Source organism: Cenococcum geophilum (genome assembly GCF_001692895.1).
Source record: "Cenococcum geophilum 1.58 unplaced genomic scaffold K441scaffold_34, whole genome shotgun sequence".
Lineage (NCBI taxonomy): Eukaryota > Fungi > Ascomycota > Dothideomycetes > Gloniales > Gloniaceae > Cenococcum > Cenococcum geophilum.
The window spans coordinates 462,776-485,733 of NW_027137592.1; the positions used below are offsets into that span (position 1 = coordinate 462,776).

Genomic DNA, 22,958 nt, shown 5'->3' on the forward strand with positions numbered 1-22,958 from the left:
AACTCGTGTAGAGATTGATCTATGAAGAAAAAGAGGCTATATATACATAAGGTAGATGCAGGTACAGGGGGGGGGGTACGTAATAGGGAGTCGGTGACTGAGTCGGTGACCGAGTCAAGGGGTGGGTAACTGAGTCGGCAGCATGACACCCGACTCAGGTCGGCAGAAAGAGAATTTGGGATTAGGGTCTTCGGACGCCTAATATTGTAACTTTCTTGCCAAACCATTGATGTCGAACACAGTCTTCTTTTGGTAGATGATAAAGATTCCTCTGGCTTAAATGATTCTAACAATAAGAAATCCGAAATATAGACGATCACACGGTTGAGGGGGCTAGCTTTTAGTAAAGCCTTTACAGCGTCCCATTATATTTAATAACATAAAAACCACCACACATGCAACCTTACCAAAAGGTAGCGCCACACTTCAAAACTTACGCATACCCATCTTACCATCAAAAACAATCGATTTTCCAACTTTTAAGACCNAATTCTTACTGCCTAGCGAGCTAGAGGTGGATTTATTTGTCGTTTTACCCCCTTTCCCCCAACAGAAAATTCTTCTTAGGGGTGGTCCTAGCTTATAAGCGAGGCACGGATAGGAACACCAAAACCAAATACCAAAACCACGGAATATAGAGGCTAGATTTTCTACTACCTTTTAGCCTAATCTCCCCAGAAATCTTCTAGTAGGATTAGTAAGGAGAAAGGGTATAAGGGTAGTAAAAACTAGGAAACCCCCCTATAAGATACAAAATGCCAAGGCCTAATAGGTCTAAAAAAAAACCTCCTATAGAAATAAGTGATGAGGATTCTACATCTACTTTTTCTCCCCCTTCTCCTTCCCCTGGCCCGTTTAGGACAGGAGAAAAAAGAGAACATCCTCAGTCTTCTCCTAAAAAAGAAAACCAAAAACCTGCAAAAAAGATAATAAAACCAATAACTACTACGGATAGTACGGCTAATATGCCTTCCTATTCCCCTTCCTATTCCCCTTCTTCAGAACAACATCTAAGCTTTGCCCTAGAAAGCCTAACCCAGGCCTGTAAAGGGCTGGAAGAAGAAAAAGAAGAAAGAGAAGAAATAAAAGAACAAGTTAAACAGCTAGTATACTATATACGAAGTATCCTATTAGGAGAAAACCCCTTTACACAAGAAGAAGAAGAAGAAGAAGAAAAAAAAAAGGAAAAGGCAAATGAGGTCCTAAAAGGACTAGTAGAAGAAGTAAGAGCTCTCCGTAAGGAGGTAGCCTCTACTAAAGAAACCTACGCAGAGAGACTAAAGAAGGACCTCCCTACTTCGTCCTCTCTACCCTCCCCACTACTACCATCTCCTACCCCTTCTCCTTCTAGTAGGAGTACTACTTCTACTAGAAGTAAGAAAAAGCAGCTATAAAAAAGGAAGCTAGTCCTAATTATAGACGAAAAGGACCAACCTCTAGATACCTTCTCTATACGAAACAAAGTCAATTAACTATTTATATCAAAACTGCAGGTGGAAAAGCTAGTGCTAGCGTCTATAGCTAGAACTAAAGGGAAACAAAATATTCTCCTTATAACTATAGAAGAGTATAATGCAGATTTCCTAGTTAAGTATAAGGATATTTAGTATAACTGCTTTACCTTTTAAAGAGAACAAAAACTAGAACCCTGGGTTCAAATTATAGCCCATAGAGTTCCCACCCTACCTTTTCTAGAAGAGGGAGGCTCTAAGCTTCTAAAAGAAGAAATTAAGACCTTTAATCCTATAAGGATACAAGGACTACCTAGATAGATCTTATCTAGTGAAAAAAGACACAATCTACAGACCAGATTTGGCTCTATAGTTTTTACTATAGAGAACAAAGAAAAAAGACAAGAAATCCTCAAGTAAAAAGAGATATCAATTGCAGGTACAGCTACTAAGGTAGTAAAATACCTTAAAGTCTCTCCTACTACGCAGTGTATAAGCTGCCAAAAATTTGGCCATATAGGAGACAGGTGCTCTACTAGAGCCTGCAGATACTGTGCAGCTACACATTTATCTAAAGACCATTCCTGTTCTACCTGTATAATAACAGGCAAGCCTTACCAGCATACCACCCCTCTTTGCATTAATTGTAAAGAAAAACACTTTACTAATAGTAAAGACTGCAAGACTCTTAAAGCAGCTAAACTAGTACGTAAAGAAGATTCTATGGAAGAATAAAACAGATAGGATTCTAGAAGGAGGCAACTCCTACTAGGCTCTTAAAAAGATATTAGAGAGCAAAAGGACAGAATAAATTGCAAAAGGATAGGGACAGGTGTTAGGATTTCATAGTTTTTCCTACTGTTTTCTTATTCCCTAGTAGTTATAGGAACTTAGGGTTTACTAAGGAACTATAAACTCCTAGTTTAGGAGTTTATAAACTACTAGGACATAGCTACTAGTACATATTAAGCTGCCTAGAAAGGATTCATGTATATAGAACTATAGCGCCATAGCCTAGAGGCTGCATGCGCAGTATTGTACGTAGTATAATACAATCGGATATAAAATAAAATAAAATAAAATATTTAATAACGTGTTTTACCACTCAACGCCGCGCCCCACCAAGTCTTCGTGTAAAAGTAATTATAACATCAACATTAAACACTCGATTACTTTGGAAAGAAGCTAAAATGCTTCTTATAAAGCAGGCCTTTTAAAAGAATTAATTTTTGACTTAATAAAGGGCCGCAGAAAGTGGGTTGCGGCGTTGAGTGGTGTGGCGTTAGGTAGTATAACACGTTAATATTATAAATCTTACTTATAAGGCCTCTCTATTATATAAGATTAAATTTGACTTAGTTGCTTACGCTAATTATAAAGTATTAAAGCCTTAATAATAAGATTAATAATATAGCTAATATACTCCTATTGGCAGTGTCAATTAGGACAATATATAGCCTCAAGTTCCAGCTGACAGTCATAATTACCATCAGGAAGCACTAAAGAGGTATATACATAGGAATTGCAAGATTATGGCGAGACCGAAGGAAACAACATCAATATATAGACACATACCTAAACGCCCCTTCCCAGCGCCATAAACCAGGCTATCCTCCCATACAAAATACGGAAGCATACCCCTACATATCGACTTCTCTATCTACATCAGTACCCTCATTCCCGTCGTGACCGTCCCTATCATCAAACCCATCCTCCACCCCAAATCCAATCTCATCATCCACACTACACTCACTCTCATAACCATCGTCTGCTCCTCCGAGCTCCTTCCCGCCCAGCTTCTCACTCACGCTATGGCCCATCTTCGCTTTTTCAATATCACTTCCATCTCGTTCTGCTTTAACCCTTTTTGCGAAGAACGGATGACTTGCTTTCAATGCCTTCCCTTGACACACATGTCCCATAGGTGTATGTACGAAATCCTGCCCCTTGCGCCTAATAGCGAGCCACTCCTGTAGGAAGGTTAATGGTTTAGCTGTGAAGCTTTGTCCATGGCTCCTTCTAACATTATCAGCGACCTTCTTGCCCTCTTCGTTAGTAGCAAATTTATCAATACCATCGACTGAGGATATTGGCGAGGGAGTATCGTTCCCTCTATCAACCGTAAGATCTTCCAGCTTGGCAATGATACCTTCATCCGTGTCCAGAAAGCCGAGGTACTTCCTCAGCCCTACATACTCCTCAAACCCGAAGTACAAACGGCCGGCGAAGATGCCAAGTTCGATTGTAAGCCATGTCGGGGCTTTCCATTCGTCGGGCAGAGTCGGGATAGCATAGAACGTGAGATTGTTGAAATGCAACATCTTGCGCGTGACAGGTGCAGAGTAAGTTAGGAGATATGTGCAGACTTGTTTGGTTCTACGGAGGGACGGAATCAAGATTTCCGCTTCTTCGGGGACGACGATCAAAGCTGTGTCAGTGACGGGACTCCAAAGGAGCCAATTGACTGGGCGCTGTGATATGGATTTTAGCTTATGCTTCCATCACAAATTTAGAAGGGGCCAACATGAGCAGGGGAAATGGTCGGATGGGTTCAGACGTACCAGAAAATTATCATTCGGCCGACCAGTCGGCAGAAAGACTGTCCTCGTAAACTCCACTGACACATAGAACCGAGAAGCCATAGCCTTAGTATCAATGCCATACTTCGAGCCCAGCCCGGTCCGCTTCAGAGCTGCAAAAGCATGCAGGTATCCCTGTGAGCCTGCGGGGAGTCGACCAGTCTCCGCAAAGATGTGTATATCCCTGTGTAGTCCGGTAAATGACATGGGCGAGAAGTGAACCTGCTTCTGCATTTCCCGCACAGATTCGACCTCAAATGCAACTTCTCTCTCCTGCTCAACTTCTTGTAATGCAGAGCCGTGAACAGCATTTCCATTGTCTTGGAAGCCCTTCTTCCGGGCGTTAAGCTCTTTCATGAATACAGCAATTTCGGGACACCATGATCCACTAGTTATAGTCGCCTTCGAGTTTGTTTTCGGTCCGTATAGCTGCTGCAACGTCTGCTGTTCGCGCTGTTGCAATGCGCCAAGATATTCATCACGTTGGTAGGGGTCAGTGAGAAAATCAGCGTTGTTAGATGCGGCTTGTATGCGGTAACAGAAGTCAGCACCCTGGGAGAAGAACAAAGGCTGAAGCTGCTCGTTGCCACTGCATGTCTGCTTCAGAAGCCAGCAAATGACGTCGTGCGAGTCTATCGGGTCACCATCCTTTTTCTTCTGCAGGTCTAGAATGCTCTGGTGGACTTCTGGGGGGGCGAGGAAAATAATGGACTGCGAAGTGCCCAATTGTCGTAGTCTCATTGCAGCTATGTACTAGTTAGCCAACCGAATAATAAGCTGAAGATCATACGAACCTTGTACTGTATGGTCCTTCGTCTGACCCAAGCCCAGCGTCAGAGCTCCGCAGGCACGAGGAGGCATTTTCAAATCTGTTCCCCTAGTATGGGCCTCGTCTAGATAAACCAGGCAGCCTGTTAAATCGTCCGCAAAGGGAGATGCTAAGAGCGGCATTCGAGTGCCATTCCGGTACAGGACCCATGGCTTATTTTCCTCGTCAAAATAAACAGCAGCGGAAGCTTTATAGTCGACAGAAAGCCACTCCTTGGCAAGAGTGCGGTTGTCCATTTCTAAGACGTGCGCGCCCGCATCAATAAAAACTCGGATTCCCATGTTGTGAAGTCTTTGAAGCAAGTCGACCTCGGATAAGTGCTTCCCATAATAATCTGCAGCAAGGACGTATCTTCGATTTCGGGGCTGAAGTAAATACGTCAAAACTTCTGCATTAGTATGGGAGAGAGTTTGAAGGTCCTCCTGCTTAATGGTCAGCGGCAACATTCTTCTGTTATCATTAGTCCCACTAAATCCTGTCGTCAGCGGCTGAGAGTTTTTGCCCCATCCTTGCAGTTTCGACTTGCTAATCGAGGACTGATTGGGTTGGGAGAAAAGTGGAATATCCCACCCCGATGCTGTCAACTTGATGCGGAACTGTTTAGCGTGCTTAGGAAAGACGAAGTGATTTAAGTAATAGTCAATCACGATGACAATAAATCGAAGATGCTGCCAAAGCTCCATCACTTGGCCGTCGTCATCAACGTTGATTACATTCCATTCTCGCAATGAGTCTGGAAGCGTTTCCGAACTATGGGTCCAGCGATCATATTCGCTCGACGGGTCGTCGGACTTCAGGACATGCTGCAGGCCTTGACGCAACTGCCCCATATTCAGCCCGGAATAGTAGAACGCGAGACACGTGAATAGAATTGCGACATCTGGATGGCCCCATTCTGCCTGTTCAGATGGGACGCCCTTGGCATGGAATGGAACTGCGATTGGGTCACGACCCGGGTGAAGCCCATATTGTACATTCCATCTCTTCTTTAGGCAAAGTAAGAGTATCCTGTGAACGAGCAGTCCACGGAGAAGGAAGGTGTTTTGTTTGGCCGCTCGCTTGTCTGGAAATATCTGATCGATACGTTCAGCAATCGCCGGGTGTGGCTTTGCCTCGGAGATGAACTGCTTAATGGCCAGCTGTTCGTCCTTGGTGCATTCCCTACTTGGAAGAATGGACGTCCTACCACCGCAGATATCGTTAACTAGTCGGGCAATAAGAGCATCTTCAACATTCCTACGAAGGAAATGAACGACGGGGTATCCACCCTTTGGACGCTTGACGACTTCGATGCTTCGTGGAAAATCGGTTTGAAGATTCCACAGATGACCTTCCACTAGCTTGAGTAATGCCTCAGCTGTCTCCCACCGGTGGGGATGGCCATCAACAGTAAGTTGTGATCCGCTTGGGTAGATCAGCTGCGTTCGTACGGCAAGCGTGTAGTCACACTCATCCAGTACATCGCGGCACACTCTTCTCATCCAAGCCTGGACCTTAACCATCTGACTTGCTTCCGTTATCTGTGCATCTGACAGGCGCTGAAGTCCGCTTAGCATGAAGGATAGTGTGTGTTCCGGAAGAGCAAGGATGACGCCTGACGATTTGAGAATATCGTAGTGCATGCTGTAATATAACTTAATGGTATCTGTGGTAGTGGGAGTCCTTCGTGCGAACGGAATATGCCTCACCTCGCGACCGAGCAAGCCTCCAAGCCGAGACTGCAGCAATTGTGCTGTCTGCAGCAGCAGGGCCCTCGGAACAATGAGTCTTGTGAGCATCTTGGAGTCTGCTAGCACAGTGGCAACCATTGGCATAATGCAAGATGTTTTGCCTTCGGCCGCGGTTAGTTATGGCACGTCTATATCGATGCGGGAGAAGAAGTTTACCCTGTCCCATGTTCATCTGCAAAACCGAGTTTGATTGAGAAGCCGGCGAGATAGTTGCAAGGGCAACATCAACCTGGTCATTCCGGATTTGGATGTTTGCATCTATCTCCAACAGGAGCCAGTCTGGGTATTCGAGAGGCCGCCAGTTACTATGACCTAGATTCTTTTGTTCTCCAAGCAACATCTGGTAATTATCTTTTCGATAGGCGTCGGTTATTCTCAATAGACGTTGCAGTGCTGTGATTGAAACAGCGTATGCCACGAGACTTTCCTTCATGCAGCTTCCAAACGGGAGGCTCAACGTCGAACGCAGCTGCTCAAGAAGGGTTACTGGTGTTATGTATGGCCACAAGTCTCCAGCCCTTAGCCATTGAGCACGCGCATCATCTTGTTCAAATGCTTTGCAAAGTTGATTGAAGAGGATACGTATTGCCTGCTCTGCAGTAGCGACTTCTGTAGATAAAATGGCCTCATTGACTAACTTGGCGGGTGGGTGTGGCGCGCTCTTGAGCATCTTTAGTGCGTTTAGACTCTGCTTGAGGTCATCTCCGTACTGTTTCTGCACGGTCGACTTTGATCGGGTAATGCCATGGATGATGCCCTCAAGTTCCTGTATTTCCCTGGGGAGGAATACTGTGTGCTTGACATTGATCCGTTCCTGCAGGAGTGGGGGGGAATTGCAATTCATTAGCGTGTTGGGGTACTTCCCGTCAACACCATGTATATTCAGCCTAGGCGTAGGCAGCTGCAAATTGGAGTCTACATCTGGGCCCATCTTGCATAAGAGATCCTGTGAAAGTGTAGGCAATTCGCCACCGCGACATCGTGTCGGAAGTATAAGTTGCTCATGGAAAAGGACCTGAGGACACTCGGCTTTCGCATCAGTATGGTGAAGACTCAGAACTTGCTGCACTTGCTGAATATGTTCCGAAAGTTCCGAGTTCTGAAACAAACGTAGCCATTCGGGACGAATTATAATCATAGCACCGGTAATGTCAATCCGGTCAGATCCCGGAGCCCCCTCAACCGTTGGCTGAGCGCAGGGCCATTGATCTAATAGGAATTGTGCGAAGGCCTTGGCGTCTTTCTCGCACTCTTCCTCATGTTTTGCCCGAGCAGTTTCAATTGCTCTGCGCTGCTTAGAGCTTGGGAAAAAGCCTAGATTATCGTATTGTTCTTCGAGAGAGAGTTTATAGTAGTTTTTAATTAGCTGCATTAGAGTCCCCACACTTGGAGCTTGATTCTGCCGAAATTGTGAATAAGAAGAGTGCCTAGGTGGATCCAAAGATTTTAGGTCTCCTAAGACTGCAAACGCAATCATGGTTCGTACGATGTCCATGTCACGGTCATTTCCGAAAGCAATAACGCCGAAGAGAAACATTAACCGGTGCTTATTTTTTATCTCCGTATTCTTACAAAAGTGGATTAGTGCACCCCATTCGACGGAAAAGTCGACAGCGAGACGATCGCTGATGAGGATCTTATCAAACACTCTGTCGTAGCCCCCGATACGTGGCCAATTCTGCAGAATTGAGGCTAAATCGCGGGACGTGGGTATGGATGAAGGCCACTTTCGTATCAGTATTGTAGCCTCGTAAACTCTCATATTCCTCTGAGTCTCCAGCAGGTGATCTCGTGCTTCATATGATAAGTCAGGGGTGGTTTTGTGCCAGTCGGAGTCTGAGTTTTGCCGTAGATAAAGGGAACGCCGAAAGTAACTACGCAAGCGAAGATGAGCGTCTCCTGCAGGGTCCAGGGGAGAAAGTTCGGTCTTGTGAAAGGCAAACGTTGATAGTTGCTCTGATTTTCTACATATATCTTCCACAATTAACCTGAATGCCTCATGTTGAATCGTTTCCGTTAAGTTTGCGTCCCACTGAACCATCTGCTGGCATCTCAAATTCTTTGGGTAATACTCCCTCTTCGGTGTAAGCTTCGCAATAGACATTAAAACATTGTAAGGGTTAGATTGAAGCGGTGCCCACGGCTGGCAATAACCGGACATTAGGCAATGCAGGGCTTCTTCTGTTCCAGTTCGGCCTGTCAAAGGGTCTGGAATGATAAACGATGTGTAAGCATGCAACTCAGTCTTCTTATACAGCAACCATGGTTCAGATGGACAACTGAGGCGCCCGAGAACGGCATCAATCGCGAACCGCCCATATACGCCAGTATTTTCTAGGAACACCGCGACATGCATCCCATTCCGCTTACATGTTAGCTTTCCCATAGGAACCAAAATGCTCCGGTTCAGTGGGTTCTTAGTATCTCGGAGGACAATCTTGCTGTTCAACCCATACCATGTTCCAGCATCTTGATTAGGATCGATTTCTGAGCGTAGCTGTCGTGATTCAAGATGGAATTGTTGATTAACGGAAAAGCTCAGTTCAAGACGCTTGAACTCGACTGTCAGACTCCCTCGCTCCGGCTGAAACACCGTCAAGTGATGGCGGTACTCGAAATGCTCGAATATGTTCGCAACCTTGTCGAATATCGGGCTGTGCGGATCGACTAGCGTTACATTACGGCGATAAGTGAAGCGGTTATGGATATCGAGATTCCAATTCGATTGCTTCGATTTCCATATATTTGGCCTCTGCCTAGCTTCTAGAATTCCGGTCTTTAAGTCGAGCCAATGCACACAGTTTTCGACTAGTGATCCAGGCAAGTCAAAATTTGCGGGACTTCCGAATACCTCTCGCTCAACATGTTCCAGCACAGTGTCGCGCAGACAAGCTCTGACGATGAGCCGGTTATCACGGAACCCCACGTGGACTTGATGCCCATTCATACATAAGCCCAACATATAAGTCATGCCGGGTAGCCCAGATGGGAACGTCAACAGATTTTGATTGCCGAAAAGCTCGTCTAAGACTTTCGATTTCCGATGCTCAGGCGGCAATTTCCCCAAGGGCTGGCCATCCACGAGTAAATAGCCTTCGAGCAAATGATACCATAGAGTTTGTTGCTTCATAATCTGTGTGGCCTGGACGGTCGATTGGACCCAATGATCATAGGGTACCGGAAGTAATTCCCATTCCGAAAATGATCTCTGCGGTGCGCCCTCAGGTTCCGGCCACACATTGTTGATTGCAGATATCAGGCTATTTGGACTCGATTTAATTGATCGCCGCAGAAGATTTTGTATTTGATGGACCTTTTTTAGGTCTCGGATAAGTGCATGTTTTAGGGTTGATGGAAAAGCGGCGGGATTACCAGCTACGTTGTCCTGCAAGGCGATGGATGATTCGATGAAAGAGCTGAAAGCGATCGGCTCAAGTTCATCATCTTCGTCCGTCCAGATAGCGAAGGTCCTCCTGCAAAGCAATGCCGCCCAGAATGCGTATCTGGCTGATCTCTCCACCGTTTCGACATCTGTAGCATTATAAACCTCGTTTCGTAGAGCACGAATCCACTTGAGGAGGACAGCACGCGCATTCTCGAGTAATTTGGCGGCCTCCCGAATGGTGGAGCTGGACCCGAGAGACCATAACCTGAGGATCAGGGTGAGAAGTAGCTCCATACAATGTGTCTCACGCCAATTGGAAGAGATGCCGTCTAAACGTTGACGTACTTGTTCGAGCAGCCTCTTGCAGAATGCATTGTCTCGGAAGACTACGTGAATTGAGCGGAGATGGTCATTTGGATGATATGGCCCAGCCTGTGAAGATAAATGACAGAAAAGTAACATAGTTGCTTCAGCGCTGAAGTTCAGATTTGATGATCCAAGCTCCACTAGCATGGAGAGCCATCTGCGGGTTTTCCCAGAGAAAAGTGCTTGATAAGCCATGTACTCATGGACGTTCAAGCCGGCCGGACATTTCGTGTGCGTTGAAATTACCTCGTAAGAGGATGGCCCGTTTGCATCTACAGCGAAGTTTGGTTCGCACTGAATGGAGGAGAACGGCGAGTTTGCAGGGATAGTCATTCCACAGTGATGGGCAAAAGTTGGCTTCCGTGCCTGTTGTCCCGGCCATATTCGAGTTGTAGGATCGTAATACATGAAATCGAGACCATTCGCAAGGCATACCTTGTCCAAGGATACTGGAAAGTTCACCCGTGACCAATGTGCATGAAATCGAGACCATTCGCAAGGCATACCTTGTCCAAGGATACTGGAAAGTTCACCCGTGACCAATGTGCGTTAAGGAACGATTTGGTAGTAGATGCAAGAGAGACATTGTAGTTCTGGCGCACATAATGTTGGAGCCCAGAGTAGTCGTACAGATGCATTCGAGGTTCAAGGTGGAACGCGTTATTTCCTGCTCGCGGTGGATATGCCAAGGTATATAATATCCTCCACGTCGCGTCACGATATGCCGCTAAGGCGTGCGGAATACCGAGTTCGAAAATTACTGCCTTCTTCGGGATATCTTCAGATGGAAGAGGATGCTCGTGAACTTGGATCTGCATTCGCCTGGCACAGCGAATGCGATAGCATTTTGTACAGTTGCGGTCGTCATGGACTAGTTCAAAGGGGTAGATATCGCTTGTAGCGTAGACACAAGCACTAGCAACAACCTGCTGCATCAGGTTCTCGTACTCTGCGCTGAGCCTTACCCACTCCTCTTCTTTTTTTATACGCGCCGCTTCTGCCGCGGATTCGATACATTCTTGAAGTTCTTTGAGCTTCAGAGAATCCTTGGATTCGTTAAAGTATCTCTCTGCAAAGCATCCTCTCATTGGGTCAACGAAGATTGTTAGATTAGATCCACATGCTGAATAACGCCGGTGAAGATATGTCTGTATTTTCTGTAGACGACACATATCCTCCAAATGAGGCAACTGCAAGACATCCAAAACTTCAGGACGAAATATAGGGACATAGTCCTTAAGCAAATTGCAAATTTTGATAGCAAACTCATCCATCGAAACCCAAAGCTCCATCGCATTAAGTATAACGGAGCTCATTTGCTCAGGATTGTGATCGTAGGCGCCAGCTACACGATTCAAATAGCTGCAGATAGTTTCGGCAAGCTTCATGCAGTGTTTCGGGTAATGATCCGGTGAAACGTTTGCCGCTCTAGCGCTGGACTTGGTTGACACATCTAGGTTTGTCAGTGAGAAGTAGCGGTCGGCAAAAGCCCTGAGATTTTGGGTGGCTGTAGGAGTTGGTGGCAAGATAGAAGAACGGAGGTTGGGGCTGATGTGTATCGGCTGTGCAAGAACATTACGCAAATATGGCCCACAGTTTGGAAGACTCAGCAGTAAGTCGCGACGGTCGGCATAGCGAGGTAGCTCATTGGGTTTGGCTGGTATAGGTCTTCGAATTTTGTGCTTAAAGGCGGCCCAGGCCGACGCTATATGATCATTTACATTTCGGATAGTTTGTTTGAAAATAGGGCTGACAGCTGCGAACGTATGTTCGTATGCCGCTCGAATAGTAGCTGGAGCTCTGACTTTGTCCATTTCTAGCTTTGCAAGACGCCGGCAGAGCTTTCTTTTGAGGAAATCGGATGCCTCAGGACTAAGATAGCCCAAGGAGTCGCTCAGAAGCCGGGACAGTACGAGACAAATGAGGAACTTGTAGTATACTCGTCCCACTTCACTCTTAGTTGCTCCAGCCAAGATACACAGATGTCGTTGAACTGCTACCCGGAGTAACAGCCAGAATGGGCATCGTCGCCAAGGCATCTCAGCATTGGCCCAGGAAACATCATCCCGCACATGCTTGCGCAGTAATGGAGGAAATATGCGTATTCCATTGGCTTGAAGTAATGTCATAAGCATCTGCGTAATCAAAGCAGGGTCGACAGTATCGCGACTTTCGACGACAGATGACCCCGCTTTAATGGTGCTAGCGGCAAACTGCTTGATTGATTCTGTACTCGCTTGCTCGAGGAAGGCTGCGAGATGTTCCTGGAACGCAGGGTCGATGAATTCTGAGAAGGGAATTGCAACTGCGGAACCTGGAAAGTTCCATTGTAGAGCGTTCTTGGAAGCAAGGACTTGCTGAGACATGGGAGACGCTTCAAATGCTTCAAAGATGACGCTCTCGCTATCAACACTAAATGGTGAAAGTATCATGTCAGAAAGTTGAAATTAAAGCACACCGGGCTCGCCTGGGTGACATACGCATTATGTCTTCGGATAAGTAAACCCGCATTCTGCTGGGCCACATGTAATATAAGAACTTCTTTACGTTCCAGTCCTCGAAATGCGTTTAGAAGAGATGACTTGTTGAGTCTGCCGCTAGCGTTCATTAATTTGCACGTCTCTAGCGAACGGCGAATGTAATCTAACATCTCGCCAGCATCGTTATCTGTTAGCGATCTGAGATAGCGAGTAGCGTCTAGGAGGCGAACAGTCAGAGCGAGCCCAATCTCCTCGATTCTACTCTCATGCTTGCCTGGAAGCTGGAGAGGTAGGGCGAGGTGATTGAAGAGAGAAGTGAGCAAAGGTATAGATGGATGATCCATCGTTGAGAGAGAGGAGATCCGACAAATGACGCGCAAGAGCAGTTACTAGTAGTGGTAAAAGTCGAAGCATGTCCGAACTGTGGACTGTCGGTGATGTGGAGGAAATATCGGTGGTGCCTCTTGCCTAGTGTTGAAACGCGCACGGCACTTCAGCAAGCTCATTACCTGATTTCGGTTTACCTCGCTACCAGACGTTTACCCAATTATACTATGGTATCCGGCCTAACTTTTGTAAATGTGGCGTCTGCAGCAGGGACCCCCTGCAGCGCATGGACAATTCAATACACCAATCAACATACTATTTTATATACAATATAATGTACCCTCTTCCTTCCTTCCTTCCTTCCTTCCTTCTCTTACCCTTTCCTATTACTACATATTAACTTGATTTACTAATATATAGTATAAATAGCTGCTTAGGGGGGCATACAAAGTTTTAAAATATATATTACCATTTGTCACTAAAGCCACTGCACAGTCCAACATGCACGGTGCAGTTACAAAAGTTCGGCGGATACCATAGTAAGCAGCTTATATCCCTTGCATGGATAGATACGCTCTATAAAATGTGCTTCGTGCGCACCAATCAAGAAGCTGCATGCACGGGCGGTAAGTTGTTCCGCCAAATCAATGTGATTTTGAACAAAGCCACGAATATATTGTATTTTTGTCGTAGATTATATATAGGGCCTCATGCGAGGGCGTTGAGTCGACCGACGCGCCCCTGCCAATACGGGCCATCTTTGCATAGTGGTATTCGACGGTGTCGACACCCGTACGTCATTTCTATGCGAGAGTGTTGTGTTCTTAATGTCGCGCACGGGCCATAAAATATACTACCTCATCTAACGTATTCCACAAGCGAGTTACCGAAACCAATTCCTCACCAAAATCTATAAAATTTAATACTACTATATATATTAAAATATGACAGACCCTACTGTAATTAAGTGTAGCAAGTGCCATATCTATAAGCCCCGCCTTAACTTTATTAAGAACGGCCCTTTAAAGAAGATTTTAAAGCTGTGCCAGTTGTGTCGATTAAAGGCGCGTCTTCCCTATATATTACTTCTACTTCTGCTTGCTTTTCTAGGCCTCTAAATATAATTTAAATAAGCGGAGAGCTCTTATAGAGTTAGGTTCTACTACTGAGAATCGTCTTATAAGGCGCTAGCGAACTACTCTACCTAAAAATAATACTAAGAACGCCTTCCTGCCTCGCGGCCAGAATAGTTAAGATACCCCTAAAATAGCTTAACGGTGGAAGATAATTAGGGTAATATAACGGGAGCACCGTATTTTTAATTGGCGTGGTAAAGCTTACTTATCTACTCCTCCACTATATACCATAGATAAAGCTCTATATAGTAGAAGAGGCACTCTAAATAGCCTAAATGCGTCCTTGTTAGAGCTAGCTTCTATACCTACTCTACCTTTAATACCTACTTTACCACTAATACCACCTTCCTTGCGGTAAGCTCCCTCGTAGTAAACTCCCTCGCGGCAAACTCCCTTATGGTAAGCTCCCTTATGGTAAGCTCCCTTACGGCAAGCTCCCTTACGGCAAGCTCCGACTACGGCTACACTATTACCTATTTCGGCTGTTAATTGGGAGCGAATTAAGAAGTTTAGGAGTATACTATAGGCTAAATGTATAGAGACGTGTAATTGTTATAAGGAGTAGTGGTTTTAAATAGGCCTAGCTATAGAGGGTAATAATATAGGTATATATAAAGCCTATATTAAGGACGCCGATAGCCTTTTTTTTTTTTTTTTTTTAAAAATCATATACCGTTTTAGCTGCCTTAAGGGCGCTATGCCGGGTCTTCTATTTTATAGAGGTAGGTCCTAGGTAATTACCCGTCTTACCTACAGCAGTGATTTTATAAGGCCCTCCTCCGCCTATCTACCGCGTGCTGTAGGTATATAGTGCTTAGGAGAGAAGTAAATGTTTAATATGCAAGGGAACTAGAAAAGAACGCCGTTATAATATAATTATAAAGATATATATAAGTAGGGTAATTTTCTGTGTAAAGGAGATAATCGAAATTAAATAATTAAAAAGTAGTAAATACACAAAATACCTCCGTTCTGTACTGTATATTAAAGCTAGGCCTTTTTTATAGGCCTGTTTTCTTACTATAATACTATCTGTCTGTTACGGAGTAAGTATAAGCGACGATAATATATAGCAAGGTAGATATTATTAAGCCATATATATAAACTGTATAAGGAGGTCAAGACGTTGCGTAAGGAAAGAAGGTAGGAAAACGGGAAGAAAGGGCATATATTGTTAACTTAGTTGCTTAGTTAATACGTATATAGGCAGAATAGGGTTTAGGTCATGGTCCTAGCAGAACTTAGCAGAATTTAGTAGAACTTAGTAGAATATAGCAGAATGCCATAGATTACCGTTAGATTGCTATTAGATTGCCGTTAAATTACTATTTCGCGGTTAGTCTCTAATTACTAAGTTAGTGGAAATAGGTAGATATATGCAAGGTGTTACGGGGGTGTCCTATAACAGTACCCCCCCTTTAAACTCGAGCTTCTATAAGATGGGGCTGTGGTAGTTCTAAGTAGAGTTTATAAAAGTCTTCTGCGGCTTATATAAGTCCTATAGAGTTAACGGGTTCCTATAAGGACTTAGTAAAGCCTCTCCATTTTATAAGATACATATATTAGCGTTTCCGTTTATTATACTTAATATCGTTAATTCTTTTAATAAAGTACTTATTCTCACCATCCACTTCAACTAGTAGGGGAGGGTCTTATATCTATTTAGGCAGGGCGTCTAATACGGGGGCAGTAGGGCGGAGGACTGACGTATAGAATATAGGGTGGATTTTAACCGTATTAGGGAGCTTTAGTCGGTAGGTATAAGGAGAGATAACCTTTTCAACCTTATAAGGGCCAGCGTTCTTCCAATTAAGTTTCTTAGTAGGTCGTTTTATATTTAAATTTCTTGTGTCTAGCTAGACGAAATTACCAATTTAGTAGGCTAGTACTAGGGTTCATTTCTTATTTACTGCGGCTTTATAAATAGATTAAGCCTATATTATCTCATTAGTAAGGAACTATTATAGTTCCTCCATCTTCTCTATAAATTTATTTGCTTTTATAACTTATAAGGCGTAATAAGCGGGGTAGAGAGTATTACTAAAGGGTTTAAAACCCATTTATGGGTGCTAGCCGTAATTAGCTAGGAACGGGGAGACTTTCGTAGTTTCCAAGACGGAATTATTTACGGTAAACTTAGCGAATATAAGCTAGTTAATCCAGTTATCCTATAAATATAATGTATATATCTAAATATACTATTTTATTATAGCATTTACGCGTTCTATTTAACTATCCGTTTCTAGGTAATACGCGGTAGATAATAGTACTTTAATATAGAGTTGAGTAGTTAGTTCTTTTTAGAATGCTAAGATAAACTAGTTACCTTTATTAGAGATAATCGTTTTAGGGAGTCTATAGAGTTTTTATACGTGATTTAGGAATAGTTGGGTAATAGCAAGCGTTAATATATTGGGGTAGGCGATTAAGTGTCTTATTTTAAATAGTCGGTCTATAACTACTATAATATCCATACAGCCTTTACTCTTAGGAAGGTTAACAACAAAGTTAATTAAGATATTCTTCTATCTTTAGTCCGGAACAGGCAGTGGCTTTAAAAGACCGTTATATATCTTATACGAGGCCGTCGAAAACGGACTCTGCACCTGTACGTGGTGACGGCTACGAACCTGGGTCTTTGAAGTTCAGACCCAGAGCCAACGCAGAGACGTCGCATAGCGTGCGGACAGGACCTGGTGGTGGTTATGGGCGTTAAGGGCGGTAGTGAAAAATTTTCGGATGGTGAGATCTTGAAAACCACTACTGTTGGCCCTCTATAATACGACGACTACCACTATTCTCCTATCTGGGGCACCTATACGATCCAACGTGGATATGTGGCACTCAATAAACATCCCCAAACCTCGACTGAAAGCATTAATAACCTTATATTAATGAATAAACGCGCGCACGAACAAACGAACGAACGAGCAAATATACGGCCCCTCCTAACCCCTAGGGCGATCGCCCGCGGAGCATACGGTCACTCGCCGTCTTACTACTAAATACTACCTAGCAGCCTAGATTGCGACCTACGGTTTTCCCCATTGTCTTCTTTCGACGGAGTGGTGACCCTTAGGAAGGGCCTAGCTGGGGCCTAGGCACAAAAGATACCCAAATACAATATATCCCGCTCGCTTATTAGTATTACGGTAGTTAGAACGGATAAATCCCCCTTACGCCTTCGGTGGCTCTAGGGGGGGAGAGGCAAGGCGTATATGGCAACGCAATAGTTATAGGAGATAGCATACAGGGGGTGGTTAAGATATGGGAAACGACCGTACGGCAATCGATTAGCAAGGCCTAGCTGGGACATAGTGAACCCTAGCTTTGGATAAGCTAGAGAAGGAAGTAGTGGTTCCCAAGGAGTTCGAACATCCAAGGAGGACAGGACGTAGCCATAGGCCCGTAGGGCCGCCGCTACGGACGGACATGGCAAATCGGGGTTTTTCATCCTACTGAGGTGGCTCATAGGGTTTTTCCTCCCCCCTAGCAGCAAGGGTTTTTTCCCGTTAATATTACTTTTCCCTTGTGTACGGAGTAGTCTGCGTGGGGCTAGATAGCATCCGTATCAGACGTTAATCAAAGAAGAATTATTATATCTTATACGAGGCTTTAGCTCATCAGCAGGTATAATAGCTAAAGACGTACCTTCATGTTATATTATGCATGTTTGGCTAATAATACTCCCATTAGAGTAGTTCTAGGGTCTTTCCTTAGCCCAGGTGGCCGGCAATAGGTAGGTCGTGTACGTGTTTAAGGAGTTTAAGCTTAAGCTTATTATAATTAGGGATAACTAGGCGGTTTTAGTAATATAAGCGGTTTCCGCAGGCTTTGTATTTATTTAGAGAAATCTTTTAAAGCGTCTAATGCCATCTTACATTAGCTTAAGCGTCTCTTGGATAAACTTATTATTTAGGTATTTATTAACTATAATCTAATTAATTAATTAATTAGTTATTTTAAGGACGTATACCGTAAGATCTTTAGTAGGAGGGTTAAATAGTTTAGGGCGAAGTAGGGTCTAATTTTAGTAAGAGTACGCTTCTTCTAGGGCTGGCGCGTCTTATAAGCGTTGGGTTAGGGTATTAGGCTTCTAACCTTAGATGCCTAGGCGGTATATAATTAAGAATTAGAAATAAGATAGATATTCTAACTAGTAGGCCTAATAATAACTTAGCTGTTTTATAGTTATAAAGTACTATAGGTTCTTATAGTCGCTAAAAACCTTAATTAGAAATCCAGCGCCTTCTAGTTTAGGTCGCTATTGTTTAAAATATCTAATAATAGCTAACAATTCCTTATTATAGATCTCGTAGTTATATTCGGCTAGGCTTAGTTATTTTAAGAAGTATGCTATAGGGTGTAATACTCCATCCTTATTATATTAAGATAGGATACCTCTAGTAACATAGTTAGATAAGTCGGCTTTTATAACACTTATTCGGTTTAAGTTAAAGTATTAGAGTATAGGCGTAGTAGTAAATATAACCTTTAGGTAAGTAAAGGCCTTCTTATATTCCTTATTAAAGATAAAGACTCTATCCTTTTAGGTTAGAGCTATAAGGGGTAAAACTAGGGCGGAGAAGTTATTAATAAACCGTTGGTAGAAATTAGCAAATCCTCTAAAGGCTCTTACGTCCTTAACGTTCTTAGGTTTTTGCCAGTTTACAATTACTTTAACTTTCTTTAGGTCTATTTATATACCGTTTATAGAAATAAGGAGTTTAAGGTATAGAACTTCTATTTTATAAAACTCGCATTTATTTACATCTAATTATAGACTAGCTCCGTGCAGGGCTTATAAAATAAGGTTAATGTGTTTCCAATATTTAGTTAGGTTATTACTATATATTAGGATGTCGTTAATATAAGCAGTATAGAAGATGTCTAGGTAGGGTGTTACGGACGCTTTAAGTACGATGTTACGACTACTTGGAAAAGAGACGGAAGAAGCTAGTTGGTTGATTCAGGCACGGTCCAGGATGGAGCCGATAGAACCATGTGACGAGGAATGGTAACCGAGGTCACATGATGTGCTACGTATTGAACGAGAGGAACGAGAGGAACTCACGTACCTCACGTATAAGACGTACATCACGTATAAGAAGGATTTCATAGGAGTACGGTTGTGTATTTAAGGACCCTCAGTCCCTACCTAGATAGTTCCTTCCTTGTAGTAATTTTCAGAATACAATTGGAGTTAATCTGTTGGGCAACCACTCCACCAGTTGTTATTACGTTGTTGACTTTTGTACTTGCATTTCCTACACACCTAGCCCAATAACGAGCCCATCGTAGTTCTTGCTACAAGGTTCCGTTACATAGGGGCGTAGGGTGTTATTTATATAATGTTAAAACAAGCTTGGAGCGTTTATAAGGCTAAAGGGTGTTACTAAGTACTTAAATAGTCTATATTAGGTACGGAATACAGTAAGCTATTTGTCCCCTTTTATAATATAGAGACGGTTAAATGCAAAGATAATATTAAGCTTTATATAGTAACGAGCCTTACTTAGTTAGTTTAGTGTCTCTTATATTAACAGGATCGGATATTAGTTCTTAACGGTAACAGCGTTAAGGGCTTAGTAGTTTACACAGAAGCGTAGACCGCCGCTAGGTTTCTTAACGAAGATCACTAGTACGGCTATAAGCGATAAGCTTACTCTAATAAATTCTTTACTTAGGTTCTCGTCTAAATACTTTTATAGCACTTAGAGTTTATTTTAGGACATCCCGTATAAGGGTCTAAATCTAGGCTGCTTTCCTTCTTTAAGTATAATCTTATAGTTGTATAGTTGGTATTCTAGTAGCTTATTAGCTTCCTTTTGTAAGAATGCGTCTAGGCGATAATAATACTCTATTAGTACCTTTATAGTAGGGTTAGTATGCTTCTTTAGTACTAAGGCCTTCTTAATATTGGCTATCATAACAGCAAAGATTGTATGCTTAGGTTTCTTAGTGTTAGCGACTTAGTCAATCGAGGCATGGGCACGGCAAAAGGGACGCGCAAGCCTATACGATTGGATTGTCTATAAACGAGAATCTAAAGCTAGGGAAAGGAAAGGAGAAGAAGAGTAGCGCCGTTTGATGTTTTATAAGATCTTCGCGTCACGTGACCGCAATATACGGCAATCTATGGCAACTTGCCGGTGCGTAGTTCTGCTAAGTTCTACTAGTGCCGTAATATTACCCCCCCCTCTAAAAAAGCCTGCCCTTAGGCTTTGCCGCTAAAAGTCTTAGTAAGAGAATCTAACTAATTAGATAACTTTAACCGCCGGTTAAAGTTCCTAGATATCTCGACACCTTATATAACTAAGAAATTTCTAAGGTATTTTTGTCCTTATGTTCTTCTAATAGCTTATTATCTTTATTATACTAGCACTCTATTTACTCGTCTAGGTACTTTAGCGGTCTAGGTTTATTAGGGTAACGGCTATAGAACTCTTAAAGCTTATAGGGGCTACCTATAAAGTTCTATATAGGGTACCAAGTGGGGTTTAAGTTATATCCTTTCCAACTAACACAATACTTTAACGTTCCCTTTATAAGTTTATAGGCTAGTATTTCTTTAATTTCCTATTTATTATCGTTGTTAACTTAAATTAGTAGGGGAGGTTTATTCTTTTGTTCAGGTAGTAGGTTATTTATAGCTTTCCGTAGCTTATCTAGTAAGAAGATAGGGTAAACTTTAATTAAGTCTGGGAGCTTAACCTTACAGTGGGGTGTCATAAGTGTCCGTGCTCCCCCCATCAAAATTTTTTTGCAATCCTCCCCCTACTTATTCTACCCTATTATACACCCATGCCACGTCGTGCGTTAGCTCCAATTAGCGGTAATATTCCTCATTGTAAGGAGTTGACTCCATATAACAGAGGAGTAGTTGTTGGCTATGGTCTTGTAGGAGTTACGGCCCCTCAAATCGCGATCGCATTAAACCTCCCTAAATCGACCGTACGAGACACCCTATGAAATGCACCTCAACGTCCACAAGGCTTGTCCATTGCTCGAATTGGACGTCCTCTAGAGTATTTAGAGCGAGACGAACGTACCCTCTTAAGGATTGTTCGTATAAATCCTAGGATTGTGTATAACAAGCTGGCGTTTAAGGCAGGCCTTCCTATAAGCTAGAGCACGTTACATTAAATACTACGTAAATACCACATTAAAAAATGGATAGCTAAAAAGCGTCTTATGCTTACACACGACTCAGCAAGCGCTCGACTGAGGTGGGCAATTAAACACTTAGCGTGGGAGCGCTTAAGGTAGAGCAAGATTATATGGAGCGACGAGTGTTTGGTTAAGAGAAGCGCGGGCAAGCGACCTTTTTATATCTTTCGTACACTACAGCAGAAGTGGGATAAAGATAAGATCGATACATATAAAAAGGACAAGGGGTATACTATAATGGTATAGGCAAGCTTTTCTGGAGCTCTTAGAGTGTCCGATTTAGTAGTTATAAAAAGGGACGAGGAGGCACCTAAGGGGGGGTATTCTGCTAAGTCATACATCAAAGTTTTAGAGAATCAGATACCCAGAATCTACGAGCTAGGCTTCCAATTTATATAAAACAACGCTCCAATACATAAAGCAAAAATTGTGGCCAAATGGTTTAAGGAAAACGTTGTGGAAGTAATTAATTGGCCTCCCTACTCGCCCGATTTAAACCCGATTGAATACGCTTAGGTATAACTTAAAGAACGACTACACAAAAGGTTTCCATATATCGCTCAAATGCACAGGTTAAAGGATGAGGTTGTTAAGGAGCTATCTAGAGCTCTAGCGATTTGTTGGAGCGAGGTTGCACCTAGTTTCTTTGAGTCGTTAATCGCGAGTATGCACGAGAGGTATATGGCTATCAAGGACGCCGACGGATGGCATACAAGATTTTAGACTCCAAAAAAAAGGTCGCGATAGCTAGATTCTATATGGCGATAATCCTTATAAATATTAAAGCTCTAGAATTGATCTTATGGTTACTGCGTAGTAATTTAGCAGGGGGTGTCACATTTGGTGTGGCCCGGGCACGGACACTTATAACACCCCACTGTATATAAGTTACCTACTTTATTAAGAATCTTATACGGTCCTGCTATCTTATAGTCTAGCTTACGGCTAGGCCGTTCTATCTTCTAGTTTTTCATTATAACCTAGACCATATTGCCTATAGTAAAGTTAGGCTCGCGCCTATGCTTATTCGCCTACTATTTTATTAATTTTTAAGCCTTTTCTAGGTTTATACGGGCTACTTTTTAGGCTTCTTTTAAGCGCTTAGCGTACTGCTGAGCTTCCTTATAAGATAGTTTTTTTGTATACAGTCTGGGGCCCTTCTGGTCTTTCCTAGTTAAAGCTTATATAGGGTAGGTAACCTATTTCTAGTTAAATAGGGGCAAATCNGGTAGAGTTNTAGGGTAGGGTNGCTTAGGCGTAGTNTATTAANGGTAANAGNTTNGNNTAGTTATCCTAGAAGTAGTTAATAAAAGGCCGGAGTCTCTAGTCTAAGTATTAATTTATAATCTCCGTTTAACCGTCTATCTAGGGGTAATATACTATAGAAAGCTTTAGCTTAATACCTAGGATTCAGGTAAACTTATTTTAAAAGGCTAATATAAACTGCGGCCTATAGTTAGATATAATAGTATCTAGTAGTCCGTAAATTTAGTAGACGTAGTAGA

General features: G+C 43.0%; 2 protein-coding genes across 2 annotated transcripts; both read right to left on the minus strand.

The window, feature by feature from the left end:
* Positions 1-2,985: 2,985 nt before the first annotated feature.
* Positions 2,986-13,246, minus strand: K441DRAFT_640587 (uncharacterized protein). The gene is made up of 6 exons (XM_067646622.1): positions 12,821-13,246; positions 10,847-12,743; positions 6,746-10,775; positions 4,825-6,690; positions 4,013-4,776; positions 2,986-3,922 (listed from the first exon to the last, which is right to left on the minus strand). Exons 1-6 carry the CDS (start codon positions 13,162-13,164, stop codon positions 3,092-3,094), a joined length of 9,732 nt encoding a protein of 3,243 aa, XP_067501496.1. The 5' UTR covers positions 13,165-13,246; the 3' UTR covers positions 2,986-3,091.
* Positions 13,247-21,452: 8,206 nt separating this feature from the next.
* Positions 21,453-22,173, minus strand: K441DRAFT_727773 (uncharacterized protein). The gene has a single exon (XM_067654161.1). It carries the CDS (start codon positions 21,792-21,794, stop codon positions 21,612-21,614), a length of 183 nt encoding a protein of 60 aa, XP_067501497.1. The 5' UTR covers positions 21,795-22,173; the 3' UTR covers positions 21,453-21,611.
* Positions 22,174-22,958: the final 785 nt, after the last annotated feature.